We start from the raw sequence: 17,343 nt of genomic DNA on the forward strand, positions 1-17,343 counted from the left end.
TTGCGCTCGGCCACATCCGGTCGTATATATGTTGCCACGAGTTAGCGGCGAATTTGGAGAGTGTCCATTTTGAGCAACGAGTCGGCGTCTCCGGTATTTTCCCTCTTACAGTAAGAACATCTGCTCGTGTTTTACTTCTGAATCTGTCGATACACGCGGGGATGCGGTTTGTACCGCGGCTCGTTTCGTTGTGCGTTTCGCCGTTTCACCGCGTTTATCTGCGGTGCGTCTTGTTGTTGGCGTTATATTTAGCTAGCTTACCGTTAGCCGCGGTGGTGCTAAGTGCGTTAACGCGGTTATTGCGGCCAGTCAATGGTCCGTTAATCGATCGTAGCAAATAATTAAGCCGTTGTGCATTCGGCTGTAAATTTAGATTTCAGTTATTGTGCATGCTGGGATGTTTCTGTTGGGTCAGCTGGAGGATTTAATTCAGGTTCGGTTGGCTAGCTGCTAACCGGGCCTGCACTTTGTGCCGAGCGGCAACGGAGCAAAGCGCGGTCCGCTCAAACACTGAACATGGACATTCACGCCGGTTTTTTGCTGCTTTTTGTTCGCTCGCAGGGTCTAAATGTCCACTTACAACTGCAGCACTGTGTGCTGTTCATTACCAGTGCAGTGCTGGCGTTAAGGTAGTTTTGCAGCCATTTAAAGATGAAGGATGAACTGAAATATAAAAGATAAATAACAATAAAGTAGGAACGTTATGTTAGCATCGAAAGCAGCCTCAGCTAGCTTAGCTTTCTATTAGCCTTCGCGGTGTTGCACTGAATATTGTCCATTTAAATACTGAAATAAGTAAATAATTACTGAATAAGGCCACATGAATGTATTTGCTCCCTTTGCATTTACCGTAATGTAATGTAATGTTAGATTAGCAGTTGGACTTCTGCTCTCTGGCACCCAAATCCCTATTTTAACTGCAATGGTCCTTTTAACTTATAACATAGTTCAGCTGAAAAAAGTAGTAATGGTGTTCTTTCTATTTGTTGCCGGCCATTTTACCAAAAATTGAAGAAAAGAAATGTATTTGTTCAAACTTTGTTTGTTCTTTTCCCTGTTTCAGTTTTTTGAACAGCCCACCGTCAGAATGGCAGACGCTGAGACTCTCCTCATGGAGACATCGGACCAGAACGGAAACGAGGGAGAGGACGATCAGAATGGGGCCGAGCAGGAGCAGGAGTTGGAGCAGGAGTTGGAACAGGAGCTGATGGTTGGAGAGGACGGCCAGGACAATGGCACAGATGGAGGAAAGATTGATGCCAGCAAAGGAGAGGAGGACGCTGGGTGAGTTTTCAATTTCCATGAGACCTGGCACACTCACATTTAAGACTACCTTTGGGAATACAGGAGATTTAAAAGTCTTAAAGCAAACGATACAGTCTGCGTTTGGATAAAGTACATAAACGATGCTCGGACCTTGCAGGATAAGAAAGCAGAAGTATAAATAGGCAGCCTTTCGAGTTTGTTCATTAAGACTCAAGTGCAGAAGACATAGACCTGCATGAGACTGAATAAAAAGAAAACTTGACAACAAATCACCAAATGATGCATATGTACTGAAGAATGGAAAAAGAGCTGTGTATGCTGCATACCTGGTCTGAAAGAGTAAGACATTTATTGTAAGGTGTCCCACTGTGTTTTCAGTAAAATGTTCGTGGGCGGCCTCAGCTGGGACACGAGTAAAAAGGACCTGAAGGATTACTTCAGTAAGTTTGGTGAGGTGTCGGACTGCACCATCAAGATGGACTCCAACACCGGCCGGTCCCGAGGCTTTGGCTTCGTTCTCTTCAAAGACGCCTGCAGCGTGGACAAGGTCTGTAACTGAGAACCCGACAGCTGTTTCACATGCATCACCACTCTGCTCAGTCCACACATGATGTGGTCTGTGAGGAAGCGTAACATAATTAACTTAATATTTGTTAGTTGTTTCATTATTTGGCTAATTTGATTCTCATTGCTTTTATAAAAGACTGACATTTAATTATTTTAATGAGCATGCATGACTTGGAGTGAACCAGAGATAAAATGGTCTTGTTGATCTTTTTTTCCTCAAATGATTGAACCAGGTTTCCTTCTGTGCTGCACTTCAAAAATGTGTCACGTTGTTTGATAAAATCACTTCAGTAGACGATTAAATTTTGTGACACGACGCAAGGAGACATTTCTACGTGCTCGTTATGAGAACGTGTGTGTGTGTCTGCAGGTGCTGGAGCAGAAGGAACACAGACTGGACGGACGTCCCATCGACCCCAAGAAGGCGATGGCCATGAAGAAGGAGCCCGTCAAGAAGATCTTTGTCGGGGGGTTGAACCCTGAGGCGACTGAGGAAACCATTCGGGAATATTTTGGGGCATTCGGAGAGGTACGTTTTAGTAAACGGTCATTAAAAAAACACTAGAATTACAGGTGGAAGACGGTAGACCCCAGCTTCTCGGTGTATGCTCAGGAGAATATGGTTGGTTAGTTGGTTAGAGGGGAATGGTGCCGATAATCTGCAGAATTAAATTGGTCTGGTGTAGGGATGCACCGATGCCATTTTTTTTCAAACTGAGTACGGGTATTTTCATTTGTGTACTTGCCGACACAGAGTACCGATACTGACATTTCTACCACAAAAATAACTATTAGGTTACAGATGCACTGAATTGGAAGATGGGAGTTATTTTCTTCTCTGCTTTTTACAACAACTGATAATAAATTAAATAAACATAAATAATCATCATTTCCTGTGTCAACAAAAAGCCTCCACATTGGCACCATCTTCACATTTGACAAAATGAAACCCGACAAATTCAACAATGAAACTTATTACAGTCAACTTAATATCTCAATTAAACGACTGCGCAGTCTCCACATTTAAATCAAACTAAATATAAATTGAACTGGTCACACACAGTCACACAGAGACACACACACAGACACAATCATGCACACACCTGAGATCGAGTAGCGTTGCGATGCTGCAGCTAAGGTTTCCTTCATGGTTTTGGTCCCATGGTCCTCATCAGTCTCCTTTGTAGAAATCTGTGCAGCACAGTGACTGCTGGAATGACGTCTGCAGCCGTGGCATCTGAAGAGCTAACTTTTCGTGATAACTCCTCGTGTCCACTAGTGAGCCGTGAGAGTATCAGGGAGTCCATATTCGTTAGCGAACTCCGTATACTGAGTTTTATGATGCGTCTTCAGATGTTTTATCAAATTACTGCTATTTAAAGACATATTCTCCTTTCCTCCCCTCGACACCTTAGCAGCACACAGCTTACAGTCTGCCTTGCTTCTGTCGTCGTCCCGTATCTTGAAAGGTCCTGTTCAACTTTCTGCGAACCGTGCCGATTCTGGTTCGCTCGACATCTCCCCCTAGACACTAACAAACCACCCTCTGATCTCGGTCTTCAGTTTCATGCAATGTAAGGCCTAATGCAATTAAGTGGTATCGGTGAATTTTTGCGATTACGAGTATATGAGCGCAGTATTAGCCCGATGCCAGTATCGGTATCAGTGCATCCCTAGTCTGGTGTTACTAGAGGTCAATTTGAGAGCTGCTTGCTCACATTGAGGCACACACACCAATCTACAGGCTTCTGAAGGGAGGATGGCTCCCCATTACCAAAAAAATCTGTCACAAGCAGAAAAAAATCCCCTGAAATCATCTGTATTGAAAGAGGAACATGTTTATTCTTAAAGAAGAAGTCTTTATTTGTTAAAGTGATGGTAGTACACGGAGCAATCGTTTGGAAAATATTATAGAAATGCAAGTATGAGTTTTGAAAGTAGCACCTCAGTGTTGGGTGTATGATGTAATTTATAGAGTTAACAGAAAACTAAATGCAACAGTCTGACCAGTTTTAGTGCGTCAGTATGTTAACGTCTTCTAAATGAGAACCTGTTGTTTGATCAATGATGTCAAGTTTTGTAAATATGCAGTGTTTTTGATGAGTGTCATCTCATTTCCTCTTAGATCGAAACCATCGAGCTTCCCATTGACCCCAAATCGAAGAAAAGGAGGGGTTTCATTTTCATCACATACAAAGAAGAAACCAGCGTCAAGAAGTGTTTGGAGAAGAAATACCACAACATCCAGGGCGGCAGGGTACATGCACACACACTTATCTCAGGGTGATTTGTGATGCTGTCGAGGGACTGGAAAGTTAAAGAATCAACACTATGCAATCAAATATCTGATAAAATTGCAAGGTTTCTCTGTAGTCCTCAAACGATATGCCTCCTACAATATGTTGTCTACATTTTAGACAGTTTCCATTCTGGAAAAATAAAACATTCCAGGGTCAGTGAGAGTCCGGTTTTAAAATGTTTGCATCTCCTCCAGTGTGAGCTGAAGATCGCCCAGCCGAAGGAGGTGTACCAGCAGCAGCAGTATGGAGGAGGACGTGGCGGCGGTTATGGAGGCCGGGGAGGCAGGGGCGGCCGTGGAGGTAAGGAAGGGGCATCTGCACCTCATCTCTTGTCTTCCACTGTCAAAATTATTTGATATTAAACATGCAACGATGCCTCTTGGGCCACAAAATTGCTGCACTATGGAGAGAAATGGTAACTTAACGAACGGACGGATGTCAATTAATGGATCTGTTCAAATTAAATTATTGAAGTGCTTCTCGGAAGATGTTTACAAAAGCTTAGTTTCATCAGTGTCCTGAAAACCTTTGCTGATCACCTCCTTGTGGGAGAATTTACACCTGATCTGTAAAGTCAAAGGTCCGATACCAATGGGACCAATCTGCTCAAAGCAGAAGCCATAGCTTGTTGACTCGATGTAGCATTGGTCACAGAACCATAAGTGACTAAGTTATTAGAGCAGCTCAGACTGGCGCCTCCATGTAAACTCTGTACATTGTGTCTCAGGTCAGAACCAGGGCTGGAACCAGGGTTACGGAAACTACTGGAACCAGGGATACGGTAACCAAGGCTATGGTGGATACGGTGGATATGGCGGCTATGGCAACTATGACTACTCTTCTGGTTACTATGGATACGGTCCCGGCTATGATTACAGTGAGTAAACACACAAACTGTCATGTACAGTTTGTGTTTACATGGTCGTGATTTGAGAAATCTAATTTGGGAGAATAAAAAAAAGTGAACACCATAAAGTGTTTGTGATTTGTGTTGTAGTTTTTTCCACAACATCTCCAAACATTCTTTCCGCCCACTTTAGTATGTGAGCATGGGTGCAGATGTTAGTCTGTAAGAAAATAAACATTATTTTAAAGTGCCTACCTATAAAGTCTTGAAGCAGTGGAATTGACCCCCATCAACGCTTCCAACCCTGGCTGACTGTGTTGTATCTCAACTTGTACACAAACAAAATGGGCAAACAGCAGCTGCACTCAGTGGTTGTGCAAAGCTTCCTGTCTTGTCATAACAGTGGGGTCGGCGTGTTGGCAGCCCACACCAGAGCCGTGAACGAGCACAGAAATACTGGGCAGATTGAGAAACTGTTCATCACATGGTTGCAGCTTGTAACAGCCTGGCCAGCAGTTTCCCTCTGCTTCCAGTCTTCACGTGAAGCGAACACTATCCTGACTCTCTGTACTCAACACAGACATGAGGTTGATCTCAAATGACTCTTCTCACACTTGGCGACTGAAGTGAATAAACTTATTCAATCAGATTTGATGGTGCTGCATGTTGAGGGACCGTCTGTCTGACTGGAAACCTGTCTGTGTCTGACCTGTCTGTCCTCTCTGCTCCACAGACCAGGGCAACGCCAGCTACGGGAAAACCCCGAGGCGGGGGGTACACCCGAGCAGCTACAAGCCATACTGATGATCACATGGAAGTGCAAGGTATGTCACCGCTACGACTGCCCTGCTACATGCTGTCACTGTCTTAAAGGAGCATTCTGTAGTTTTGCTGAAGAAATTTTAATGAGAAGAGATGAGAATCTTTATTGATTTTTATTATTCTGCCGAGACAAACTTTGTTTTCATGACTGAATAAACAAACTGACCTTAGAGGACAACACAATTTATACCGTTTTACTTTGTTTATGTGTGGCGGACCCTGCCACCTTTCTAGCTTCAGTGTTCTGGGACCTTATTTTCCTCTGAGAACAGCTCGTTTATTCACTCGTGGGAAATGTGTATTTCTGAGTTTATTACCTCATTAACGTTGTAAATATTAACATTCAGTTTGAATTTTTTCACAAACTACATATTTCCAATTTTAAAGTAAAATGTTCTGATACCATTATTTTCTTCCAGATATCGGTACTGATACCTGAACTTGCACATCAGCCGAACTGATTGGACACATTGCATTAAAAATATTTATAATTTTTTAAAACTCTGTTTACTACAAAAGCTGTGTGAATTTGATTGTTATCATTGTTTTATGGCTGGCTCAGGTTAAATCCTTAATAAATACATAGAAAATAAATGCCATAGTTTGTTTTATTGTCTAGTTTGTTTGCAGCTGAAATGTTTGACTTGGAGCAAGTCGGCATTGGTGTGTCGTCGTGTACCCATGCGCACAGACACTGTATATATACGTACACCACCTTTTTGACCAATTGCCAAATCTTAAAGATTTCTAATATGATGTAAGATTTACTAGATGTCTGCCACAATAGCATGTTTTAAAGAGGAAGACAGTAGATATTGGTGTCTAACAGAGAGATGGCTGCACTAATGTCACAACTGGCAAACTTTGTTTGATTAAACCAAGATGATTCATTTTCAGAGACATTAAGAGAGCAAATATAATACATGAGATTTCCCGAAACAGCTTGGAAAGATCTCATTTGCACAATCTCATCAGGCCTGTTGGGTAATATTCTCAGGGGACCATTATAATCTACCCTCCCTGTAGGTGGACCACAAGTGTGCAGACACATCTGATTCTGTACAAACTGAACTTGTGTGAAAGCCTGTTAGCTTGTACTTACACCTAATAAATATCACCAATGACTTTGAATAATTCTTTAATTTATCTTCCTGTTCGATTCATCCAATCACGGTTACGTAGCAGAAGTTTCCTCGCCTCCCGTCCACTTGTTGGGTCCTGCCCTGCCTCTTACCTTTAGTGTCTTGTAATAAACTGTACACGTTAAACGTTTTAGTCGGTCTTTTAAGGGTCTTGAACTCTATTTTAAAGATTTTAACTAAAAGATAGTCTTGTGTGAAGTGAAAGGTCTTCGTCCTGAAGGAAACATTTCCATCGGATCTAAAACTTAACAAAGCTGCACTGAAGGTTATTTATTGTAAAACGTGACCACGTTGTGTGTCGTCCCTCAGGACTCCAGTGATCCAGTGAGCCCGACGGCTGGACGGACACACTGGGCATGACTCGACCTCTTTTATGACAGAAGACCATTTGTACAGAAAACAACCGAAATGTAACTTTTCTTTTTTTTTTTTCTTTTTTTTTTTTTTTTTAATCCTATCATTTTTAGGTTTTACTTTTCCCTTTGGTGTTGTTTTTTTTTTTTTTCATCCCCTCCACATTTCCAACGATGGAAGTGTAATTTTTACTGTACTTTTTGGTACCCGTTTTGATTCTAATGTATTGTAAGGCTTGTATTTTACATGTTGGCTGACTTTACAGGTTGAAAATCTTGGCGCTGTAAAGGAGCTTTTTTGACAAATAAAAACCGTTTTCAGTAACTTTTTTTTGTTCTGATGTTTCCAGGTTCTGGGGTGGAAGATTAAAAAGTTGTTGACTGGGTTTAGTTTTGAACTTCAGTTTGATTTTTCTTGTTTGTTTTTTTATAGCCACAGAACCCAATGATCTGTAATAATGAAATAATGTAAAATTTAACGACTCGAAGGTTATCTGCATAACTAAAGAATTGTGATTTGCATCCCCCTCAGATGAGCCATTTGGTATTTCCCCCTGTTCATGTGGAATCAAGTGTTTCAAAACCATTTTAATGCGTTTATAATTCCTGCAAGCTCCTTTCTTTCAGGACGTTCTGATTATACCAGGGAGCTGACGGCATACACGTGTGGGGGGAGGAGGGGGTGGGGTGATTATTAGACCACGCGTAACTGTGGACTTCCTGTTAAAGTTGCATACCTCCTTTTTATATAAGCAAACTGTTTAAGTTTCTATGTTTTAGTTTGTGTTCGTTGAGTCCTGCTGGTTTTAGAAATATCTGCTCTGAAGTTAAATGTCTGCTTAGTTTCCTCTGGACAGACTTCAGGACACTGGAGTCTCCTCAGCTAGTGTCTGGCAATTTATTAGTAATAAACATTCTCGTTTGGAATAATCTGTGTACTTCTAATGCTTAATGTTGCTGTCAATTTAATGCTTAATGTTACTGTTAAATTAATAATTGTGGTTGAAGTAGCCTTTTGTTAAATTTTGTAATTCTGGTGCTCACTTGCGGCGTTTTTAGGATTTCAAAATGCAAAAGAAAATTATTCTTTGTCACAAAACTTGGAAGTGTTTTGATACAAAATGAGGCTAATCTTGCTAGTCAAATTAAAAAGGCTTTTCCCCTGGGTGTGATTGATGTACTGCCGGTTAATGTGTGTTTTGTGGAAGTTGAAATTCAGGTATGAGGGCGGTTGACTGCCAACACTGTTGGGGTCGTACTCCCAGGACTCCGTATACTTAGAAAATGTGGTGCAATCTGGCTGAAGGAACTAATTTTTCTCTAATGAACACACTGAAATGCATTAAGACACATTTTGCAAAAAGAGTCGAGAAGAAAAGTCTGTAAACTGGCCTCAAATACAAAAACATGTCTTGGATTTGTGGCTGTAGATTGAAAAGTAGTGCTTTAATTCAGGCATTGATCTTATCCAACATCCAGCGGTTTGTGTTTATTTATTTGTAAGAGGTGGTCAAAAGGAAAATTTAACTAAAAGGTGAATTGAGTAAATATCTTAATATATAAATATGAAAGTATATCCCCCAGAGGACCACAGTGTGGACTGTCACTGTAGAAGGTCCATTTCACCTTGGAGCAGAGCCATTGAACCTCCAACTGCCTGTGGTATCCTGGAAATATCTCCATATTGATCTCATATTACTGAAAAAGCAGCTTGATCAGTTTTTCTGTCCCGGAATAAATAATTTGACCTGTTCGCTCTATGTACAGTTTCCGTAGTGTAGTGGTTATCACGTTCGCCTCACACGCGAAAGGTCCCCGGTTCGAAACCGGGCGGAAACATCATTTATCCTTTTTAGTTCAGTTCCTCCATCCAATTCAGTCCATGCAGAATAATAGGCAGGGCACAATCTGGCGACGCAGTAGCGATATTTTTCTGCTTTTACATTTTTATGACGGCAAACACACAGAAGCAATGAAGCAATTTTTAAAAACACGCTTTTTTTTCTTTTTTTTTTAAATCATTTTGCATACTTTAAAAATAAGAGCTGTGTAAAAGCTCCGGCCTGGTTTCGAACCGACGATCTTTCGGGCGGATGAACGACGTTTAACATTTTAATTCGCTTAACTGTCCCCATTCATTCTCTATGGTAGTGCTTATCAGTACGGATGCAATACTCTCTTTAGCCACAGTATGGATTGCAATGGGAGACTGGCGCTGTTCGCATTTCCTTCACTTGACTCCACTGAAAAGCCGAAAGCAGAGAAGCAGCAGAGAAGAAGACACGAATATAACCTCAGTGAAATCATGAGTTTTTTGTGTCTTTTTAATGTTTATGGTGAATTAAAGTGAAAACACTAACCTGCTGACTGCCACTCAGCTCGTTCCTGGTATTTATTCGACATTAAAGCTGGAGTGTGTAACTTATTTCTGGCGTCATTAGGTCAAAAATCAATAACAACCTTTCAGCATATTGTAAATCACAGTGTTACGACAGAGCACTGGACTTCTGTGTCTCCTCTCAGCTCTGTGTTCAGTCTTTAACACATCAGTGCCGTGACGGCAGCGTTCAGCCAATCACAGTTCATCTTACAGAGCAAGCTGTTTCGGGCGTTCCTATTGGTTGCTCGACCAAAGTGGATGCGTGTTCACCTTCCATCGGTGGAGATGTAATGGCGGAAGTCCCGGCAGGAAAAGCCGCTATCCCGGCATTATCAACAAAGGAGTACGCGGGTAAGCAAGCTAAAAAACAGGCAGACCGATGTAGAGAAACGAGAGTCTGAGAGGGAGAGTGACAATAGACGGAATAAATCACGTGTAAACACAGACAAGCACGTCCAGGTGGAGAGAGCTGAGCATAGCATCGGGCTGAAGCTGGACACTGAGCTCGCTGTTCTTCACCTGGACAGGTGAGCCTCCAACGCAAGTTTTACTAGCTGATCATCTAAATGTGTGGTAGTAATCGGCTGTGTAGCTGAAATGACCGTGAATCTAATAAAGCAGGCGGTTTGTGGTCACAATTGAGAGTAATGTTGTGAGTTGATTAGCTTTAATGCTAACTGTAGCCAAAGACTAACGACAGCTACGAGCAAGTCAGAGCCAAAGTCAACGTCAGATGTCAGTAGCGTTATACAAAAAAAAAAAAAACTCGGCATGCAGCAGTCAAAGTTTGTTGCACACAACTGAGAACAATTAAAGTTAAGCTGACTAACCTGAACCAGAGACAACCAGAGGCTTCGGACTGTTAATTCAACATAACAATATGAGCTGAAAGGTCACGATAAGGTCGGGGAACTTTATTTAATGATTTCCATTTCATTCAAGACATAGTCAACCCGGAGTCGTTGATTTTAGGGTTGCTCTCTCTCTTTTTTTTTTAGTAGATTTGCTCAAATATTCATTCATACTTAATATTTCGAGGGTCAGAAGCCGGACTTGAAGCTTTCTTGTGTGTATTTTCCTCCTGACTGTAGTAAGGCAGCTCAGCTGTAGCCGGGGCTGTGATGAAGTCTTGTCTTTGTCCACAAGTGGGCGCTCCAGGATTAACATAACATAAAATGTTCCTTTATTGATCCTCTTTGGGAGAAATTCACACGTAACACAGCAGTACAGAGGGAAATAAGTAGCAGCACAACAGTAAGAAAAAAAATACAGACAACAACAAAGAGATATTTTAAGAATAAAATAACATTTTGAATAGAAAATATAATAAAAACTATCAGAATAAAGCAAAACATACTATATACAGTAACTGTCCTAAATGTATGTACATAACATGTGCAATATATAATTAAAGGCCATGCTGACCTTACGGTACAGAACTACATGAGCCAGCCTGTGGTTATAATGATAGTAGTGCAATTATAATAATTAATATATAATAATTAAAATAGTAGTTAGCTCTTATTAACTGAAGTTTCCTGCTCCATCTGCTGAAACGACTCTGAAGTCTTGTATTTCTTCCAAAACAGTATTTATAATAATAAGAGAGAAAACTTCAGTACAAAAGCATATCAAAGTTAAATCCAGTTATGACTTCTACATTAAAATGACTAACATGATTGAACTAACGAGGTGCAGCTGTGAAAGGCTCACAAACATGATAATCTTCAGGTGAAACTCGTATTTATGTCGAACTTTCCCTCGAGTGAAGCAGTACCTGCTCAGGTGCCTCACGATTACCATTGTTTTCATTTGAATTTATATATTCAAATATATATAAATATATAAATATATATATATATATATATAAACAAATGATTTTGCTCTTTGCTCATGACAGTTGTGACAGTCATTGTGTACATGTCAGCAGGAAAGCTTCACTTATTCCCGGGATGTATTATGCTTTGTCCTATAGCCTACTTAACTGTATCACTTGGAACAAACTTACCTCTCTCGAATGCACATTTATGGAAGTCTTGTATTGTCATCCCAGGACAAAACACAAACAATGCAGCAATGTAATACTATACATCTTTAAATGCACAATAATGAGTCATTCAGAGAGTTATTAAATGTGTTTATTATTTAATTACACAGAAACCACATGGCAGGTGCTATTTTCTCATCCATAGGCTACTCTAAGTACAGCAATGTGAGGGTTTCATACATGTAGGTTGGATCACTCTTCAGGAGGTGTCCTTACTCTACCAGTAGAGAATGCTTTCCTGAAATTAGTGAGTAAGTAGAGCATACTTTCCCTGGAAGTACAGACTGAAAACGGGTTAGGGGAAAATAAATATATATTTCATAAATATATTTCATAAGTAATAATATGAAAACAATATGAAATATCTTTCAACAAGAAAAAAAGATGCACAATGTTCAGCTGTCAGAAATAAAAAACTAGCCTCATCTCTTTTCATATTTGGTTGTGATCACTCCTGTTCCTCAGCGCTCAGCAGCCCGCGATCGCAGCTCCTTTGATGTGAACGCGCACAGAGCTCAGAGCTGGACAATGACCACCTTCGTGATACAGTTAGTTAGTCGTAAAGCCCTGAGGTCTACTCTTCTTCAACTGCGCCACCTTCTGCCTAAACATCAACTGCACTGAAGTCATCAAAACTTCATACGTTGTCATTTTCAAATGATTATGAACACTATTATTTTTATTTGAAGCCGGGTCAGTCTTGACTGTGGGTGTTGGGGACCTCTGTGTCTGCTAGTGTCTATAATACAGCAATATTTTTGTCGACATCATCAAACGGAAGAACTTTTATTTTGAAGAGCACAGGGCAAGGAAGCACACTAGCCAATCAGAGGACCCGCCCACCAACGGAAACAAAATATTGAGTGGTAAATTTGTTTTGTAAGTGAGAACCAAAAAACAAGAAAAGGAGCCGTTTTTGCCCAAAAACGAAAAAGCGGCTCGTTTATGGGTTCTGCTTGTGTCAATAATTCCCAGAAAACAGACTGATAGAACGTACCTTGGTCCGTCTGAACAAACGATCTGTATGAACGATCTGTAGGCCTATGAACGAACGGTTGTGCTTACTGCTCGTCACACAGCCTGAGCGTCCTGGCTGTCACGTGACAAATGAACGAGGACCTGAGGACGGACGCACAGTTGAGTGAGTCATGAACGAATCATTTTGGTTTCCTGTCCTCCTGAATGAGCTTATGCAGCTGCCATGTGGCGAGAGAAGGTACTGCATGAAAATGAACGAATCACTCACTGAGACGACTCATTACTCCCAAGTCATAAAAAAGATTAGTTCATATTGAACGAATCGTAACGTCACTAATAACACGTGTCTTTAACATGCTACAAGCTAAACCTCGGCCATGATTGGCTGACTGGACGTATGTTCAAAAAACAGTGAGTTGACAGTAGAGGAAGTGAACTAATCAAGTCAAGGAGATTAAGCGCTCCTGTTTTAGCTTTAGGATGATTTGTGAATGTGATTCATGAGGCTCCATAATTGAAAAAATGACTCCAGCTCACAGATTCACTGCTTTATTTGATATGATATGATATTATAACATATCAGCAGTAAACGCCTACATCTTTACAGTTTTTAAACATGTTTTCTGTTTCATCACAGAGTCAATGAACATTTTAACTCATCGTAGAGGACAGTTATGATCATCATTGACAATAAAGTAAATTGATATGACGTCTGAAGGTGGAGCTCAGTGCCAGCTCCTCGTCCTGGTCGGTTGTTTCTGGTCGAGCTGGAAGAAATACCGAAACATGTAGAGATCAGAGTCATCAGCTCATGGAGACTTACCTCAGCTTGTACAGAACATGCAGATGTAAATGTGAGGATGATGATGGTGGACGTCTCACCTGTTAGACACAGCGGGTCCTGAAGGACAGGTATTTGTAGGTGTGTGGACAGGGGTCTCCTCCCATCACTGCATTGGTTGCATGGACGTAACACTCTGTCTTATTGTTACACCTGAAGGAGAAGACTGATGCTGTTATTCTGCAGCATTTTCCTTCCACAACCAAAGATTTTAACGATCTTTGTCAACATAAATACAGCAGGGTCCAACAGCCTGACAACATTAGTTGAAATACTAAATAATCGTCCATGAATGTTTTTGGGGTCTCCTCCTTTTGCTGTCCTGACAGCATGCAGACAAGCTAGCATGGACTCCACAAGTTAGATCATGCTGAGTCAGCAGGTTTTACACTGACAGTCTTCCACAAAGCCTCTTGAATGGATTCATCAGAATCAATTTCAGACCTCCACTGTGAAATTCTGGTATTTCTTAGCCCACCTCAAGCGTTTGGCCTCGTTTCCTCTCCTGAGAAGTTGTTTAGAAACTACCACTGTCGAGCTTGTCTGCTACAGACAGCAAGCATGCTAACGCCTTTAGCTTCGCAGCTACAGTGAAGATTTCAGCTAAATAAACGTCTTTTCAGATCAGTTTGTGATCTCAGGGCTTCTGCAGACTGTTATTACAGCAGACCAGCTGAATGGAGACATCTGATGTTTTTTTGGCTGTTTTTCCGTTTTAAAACAAGGATGGCACCACCATCCCCTCCCCCGCAGGATGTGAAAGTTGCCAAATAATCATATAATGTGAATGTGATATGACACGTTTGGTACAAATGTCCACTGTACTGTGCTTTGCAGGAACAATAACTGCTAACATTATATCTTGGCGACAGGGCTGCAGATGTTTGACCTGTAAAAAGAGTTAATTCAGTTAGTGATGTCTTACCGATTGCCCAGGGTCTTAGTGACGTCACGCCTGCAGTTAGTGTTTTGTACTCCCCTGTACGGCCTGGAGCACATGTGTTTTTTCTGACGACCGTAGACCGCTGACTCTATCTTTAATGTCTTCCCAAAAGCTTAAGAGAGAAACAGAAGAGTGGCATTGAATCAAACTAATGGTGAGTTCAGACCAAACGCAACTTCACGTTACAGAAGCCAGCTTAATTGCAGGATTATTACATTTTATTTGTGTTACACGCGCGGCAGCCTGCTGCTTGAATTCAAGCATCTTGATGACCCTTCCAGCTTTACCTGAGACTGACCGGTGGCCAGTTCATCAGCTGCAGAGTGCCTGTCCATCTGTCTCCACTGAGTGGCAGAGTCTAATCAATAAACGATAACTGTGACCAGCAAGTAAACGTAGACTGAATCAATCTGTCTAAACGAAACAAAGATATTTCTGACTACAATAAATGGATCAAAAGGATCCTGAAATCAGCCAGATTTTAATATGTTTGTTTCCTGAATCCCTGAGTCTGGGTAGATCAGGGCTATGCTTTGCTGAGACATATTTCCATGACTTACCAGGTAGTTTGACTTCCTGGTATCGTACAGCTCTGAGTTTTTGCAAACAGCCATGGTTAGGGATTATTATCTTCTCCTCCATTGCTTTTCAAGAACATATGGACATCAGCACCGTTAACGTCATGGTGTCAGTGTGAACGTCAGCGCTGATAGGCTTTCGCACCACAGCGTAACGCGAAAAATCTTGCTTGAGTTCAATTTTTTCAGCGTACGCAAATGAGAGCAAACTTGAATCTGTTTGCGTCTTTTCGTTGACTTGTTTGTAATGTAGACCCGTGAATAATTTGCCTTGCGTTTGGTCTGAATGTGCCGTAAGACAGACACGGAGAAAGAAAACATGATGTATGTGTGTGAGACTCACGGCATTGAAGTTGCCCAACTTTCCCTTCGCAGATCACACCCTGAAACATGGAGGAACGTGTGTTCTGGGGAGGAAACGGGTTGCGGAAAAAGGGAAATCCTAATGGAAATGCTGATCTTCCGATCCAGGGACACCTTGGTACGTAGCTGAAGATAAACCATTGTGTCTCGTAGATCGTCCACCTCCAGTTGATCCTCCAGCCGATGACAGCGGTTGGTGGCCTTTTTCCTGGAGGTGCTGGTTTGATTTTACCATATCTTGGTGTTTTACCACATCTTGTTTTGGTTAGAGCTTTTCCTTTGACACAAACTCGTCTTTTACGACATCTTGGTGTTTTACCACATCTTGTTTTGGTTAGAGCTTTTCCTTTGACACAAACTCGTATTTTACGACATCTTGGTGTTTTACCACATCTTGTTTTGGTTAGAGCTTTTCCTTTGGCATGACCTCGTATTTTACGACATCTTGGTGTTTTACCACATCTTGTTTTGGTTAGAGATTTTCCTTTGGCATGACCTCGTATTTTACGACATCTTGGTGTTTTACCACATCTTGTTTTGGTTAGAGATTTTCCTTTGGCATGACCTCGTATTTTACGACATCTTGGTGTTTTACCACATCTTGTTTTGGTTAGAGCTTTTCCTTTGGCATGACCTCGTATTTTACGACATCTTGGTGTTTTACCACATCTTGTTTTGGTTAGAGCTTTTCCTTTGGCATGACCTCGTATTTTACGACATCTTGGTGTTTTACCACATCTTGTTTTGGTTAGAGCTTTTCCTTTGGCATGACCTCGTATTTTACGACATCTTGGTGTTTTACCACATCTTGTTTTGGTTAGAGCTTTTCCTTTGGCATGACCTCGTATTTTACGACATCTTGGTGTTTTACCACATCTTGTTTTGGTTAGAGCTTTTCCTTTGGCATGACCTCGTATTTTACGACATCTTGGTGTTTTACCACATCTTGTTTTGGTTAGAGCTTTTCCTTTGGCATGACCTCGTATTTTACGACATCTTGGTGTTTTACCACATCTTGTTTTGGTTAGAGCTTTTCCTTTGGCATGACCTCGTATTTTACGACATCTTGGTGTTTTACCACATCTTGTTTTGGTTAGAGCTTTTCCTTTGGCATGACCTCGTATTTTACGACATCTTGGTGTTTTACCACATCTTGTTTTGGTTAGAGCTTTTCCTTTGGCATGACCTCGTATTTTACGACATCTTGGTGTTTTACCACATCTTGTTTTGGTTAGAGCTTTTCCTTTGGCATGACCTCGTATTTTACGACATCTTGGTGTTTTACCACATCTTGTTTTGGTTAGAGCTTTTCCTTTGGCATGACCTCGTATTTTACGACATCTTGGTGTTTTACCACATCTTGTTTTGGTTAGAGCTTTTCCTTTGGCATGACCTCGTATTTTACGACATCTTGGTGTTTTACCACATCTTGTTTTGGTTAGAGCTTTTCCTTTGGCATGACCTCGTATTTTACGACATCTTGGTGTTTTACCACATCTTGTTTTGGTTAGAGCTTTTCCTTTGGCATGACCTCGTATTTTACGACATCTTGGTGTTTTACCACATCTTGTTTTCGTAAGAGCTTTTCCTTTGGCATGACCTCGTATTTTACGACATCTTGGTGTTTTACCACATCTTGTTTTGGTTAGAGCTTTTCCTTTGGCATGACCTCGTATTTTACGACATCTTGGTGTTTTACCACATCTTGTTTTGGTTAGAGCTTTTCCTTTGGCATGACCTCGTATTTTACGACATCTTGGTGTTTTACCACATCTTGTTTTGGTTAGAGCTTTTCCTTTGGCATGACCTCGTATTTTACGACATCTTGGTGTTTTACCACATCTTGTTTTGGTTAGAGCTTTTCCTTTGGCATGACCTCGTATTTTACGACATCTTGGTGTTTTACCACATCTTGT

The 17,343-nt window shown here is 41.1% G+C and overlaps 2 protein-coding genes across 3 annotated transcripts in view; both read left to right on the plus strand.

Moving 5' to 3' along the window:
* Positions 1 to 7,622, plus strand: LOC311270019 (heterogeneous nuclear ribonucleoprotein A/B-like). Of its 2 annotated transcripts, none has more exons than XM_084374635.1 (9): positions 1 to 110; positions 1,064 to 1,284; positions 1,645 to 1,813; positions 2,204 to 2,362; positions 3,959 to 4,090; positions 4,328 to 4,433; positions 4,861 to 5,010; positions 5,714 to 5,804; positions 7,254 to 7,622. In XM_084374635.1, the coding sequence occupies exons 2-8, from the start codon at positions 1,088 to 1,090 to the stop codon at positions 5,782 to 5,784; spliced, it is 984 nt and encodes a 327-aa protein (XP_084230761.1). In that variant the 5' UTR covers positions 1 to 110; positions 1,064 to 1,087; the 3' UTR covers positions 5,785 to 5,804; positions 7,254 to 7,622. The 2 variants fall into 2 exon arrangements, with proteins under 2 accessions (XP_084230761.1, XP_084230762.1); XM_084374636.1 differs by lacking the exon at positions 7,254 to 7,622 and adding an exon at positions 6,222 to 6,396.
* LOC311268988 (uncharacterized protein) overlaps positions 7,472 to 17,343 on the plus strand; it is a gene marked incomplete at its 5' end in the record, with an annotated part of 21,760 nt that continues 11,888 nt past the window's right edge. The window contains 2 exons of the mRNA XM_084372975.1: positions 7,472 to 7,479; positions 10,019 to 10,204. Of these exons, the coding sequence (XP_084229101.1) occupies positions 7,472 to 7,479; positions 10,019 to 10,204 (194 nt within the window). The remainder of the gene's footprint in view (positions 7,480 to 10,018; positions 10,205 to 17,343) is intronic.

The sequence above is a fragment of the Pagrus pagrus genome (genome assembly GCF_965226575.1).
Source record: "Pagrus pagrus genome assembly, chromosome: 14".
Taxonomy (NCBI): Eukaryota; Metazoa; Chordata; class Actinopteri; order Spariformes; family Sparidae; genus Pagrus; species Pagrus pagrus.

Bases quoted from the DNA above. Each gene is read 5' to 3' on its own strand.
- LOC311270019 (XM_084374635.1), top strand. From the start codon at position 1,088: ATGGCAGACGCTGAGACTCTCCTCATGGAGACATCGGACCAGAACGGA. The intron at 1,285-1,644 runs GTGAGTTTTCAA...CTGTGTTTTCAG, and splicing joins AAAGGAGAGGAGGACGCTGG to TAAAATGTTCGTGGGCGGCC. The intron at 2,363-3,958 runs GTACGTTTTAGT...ATTTCCTCTTAG, and splicing joins ATTTTGGGGCATTCGGAGAG to ATCGAAACCATCGAGCTTCC.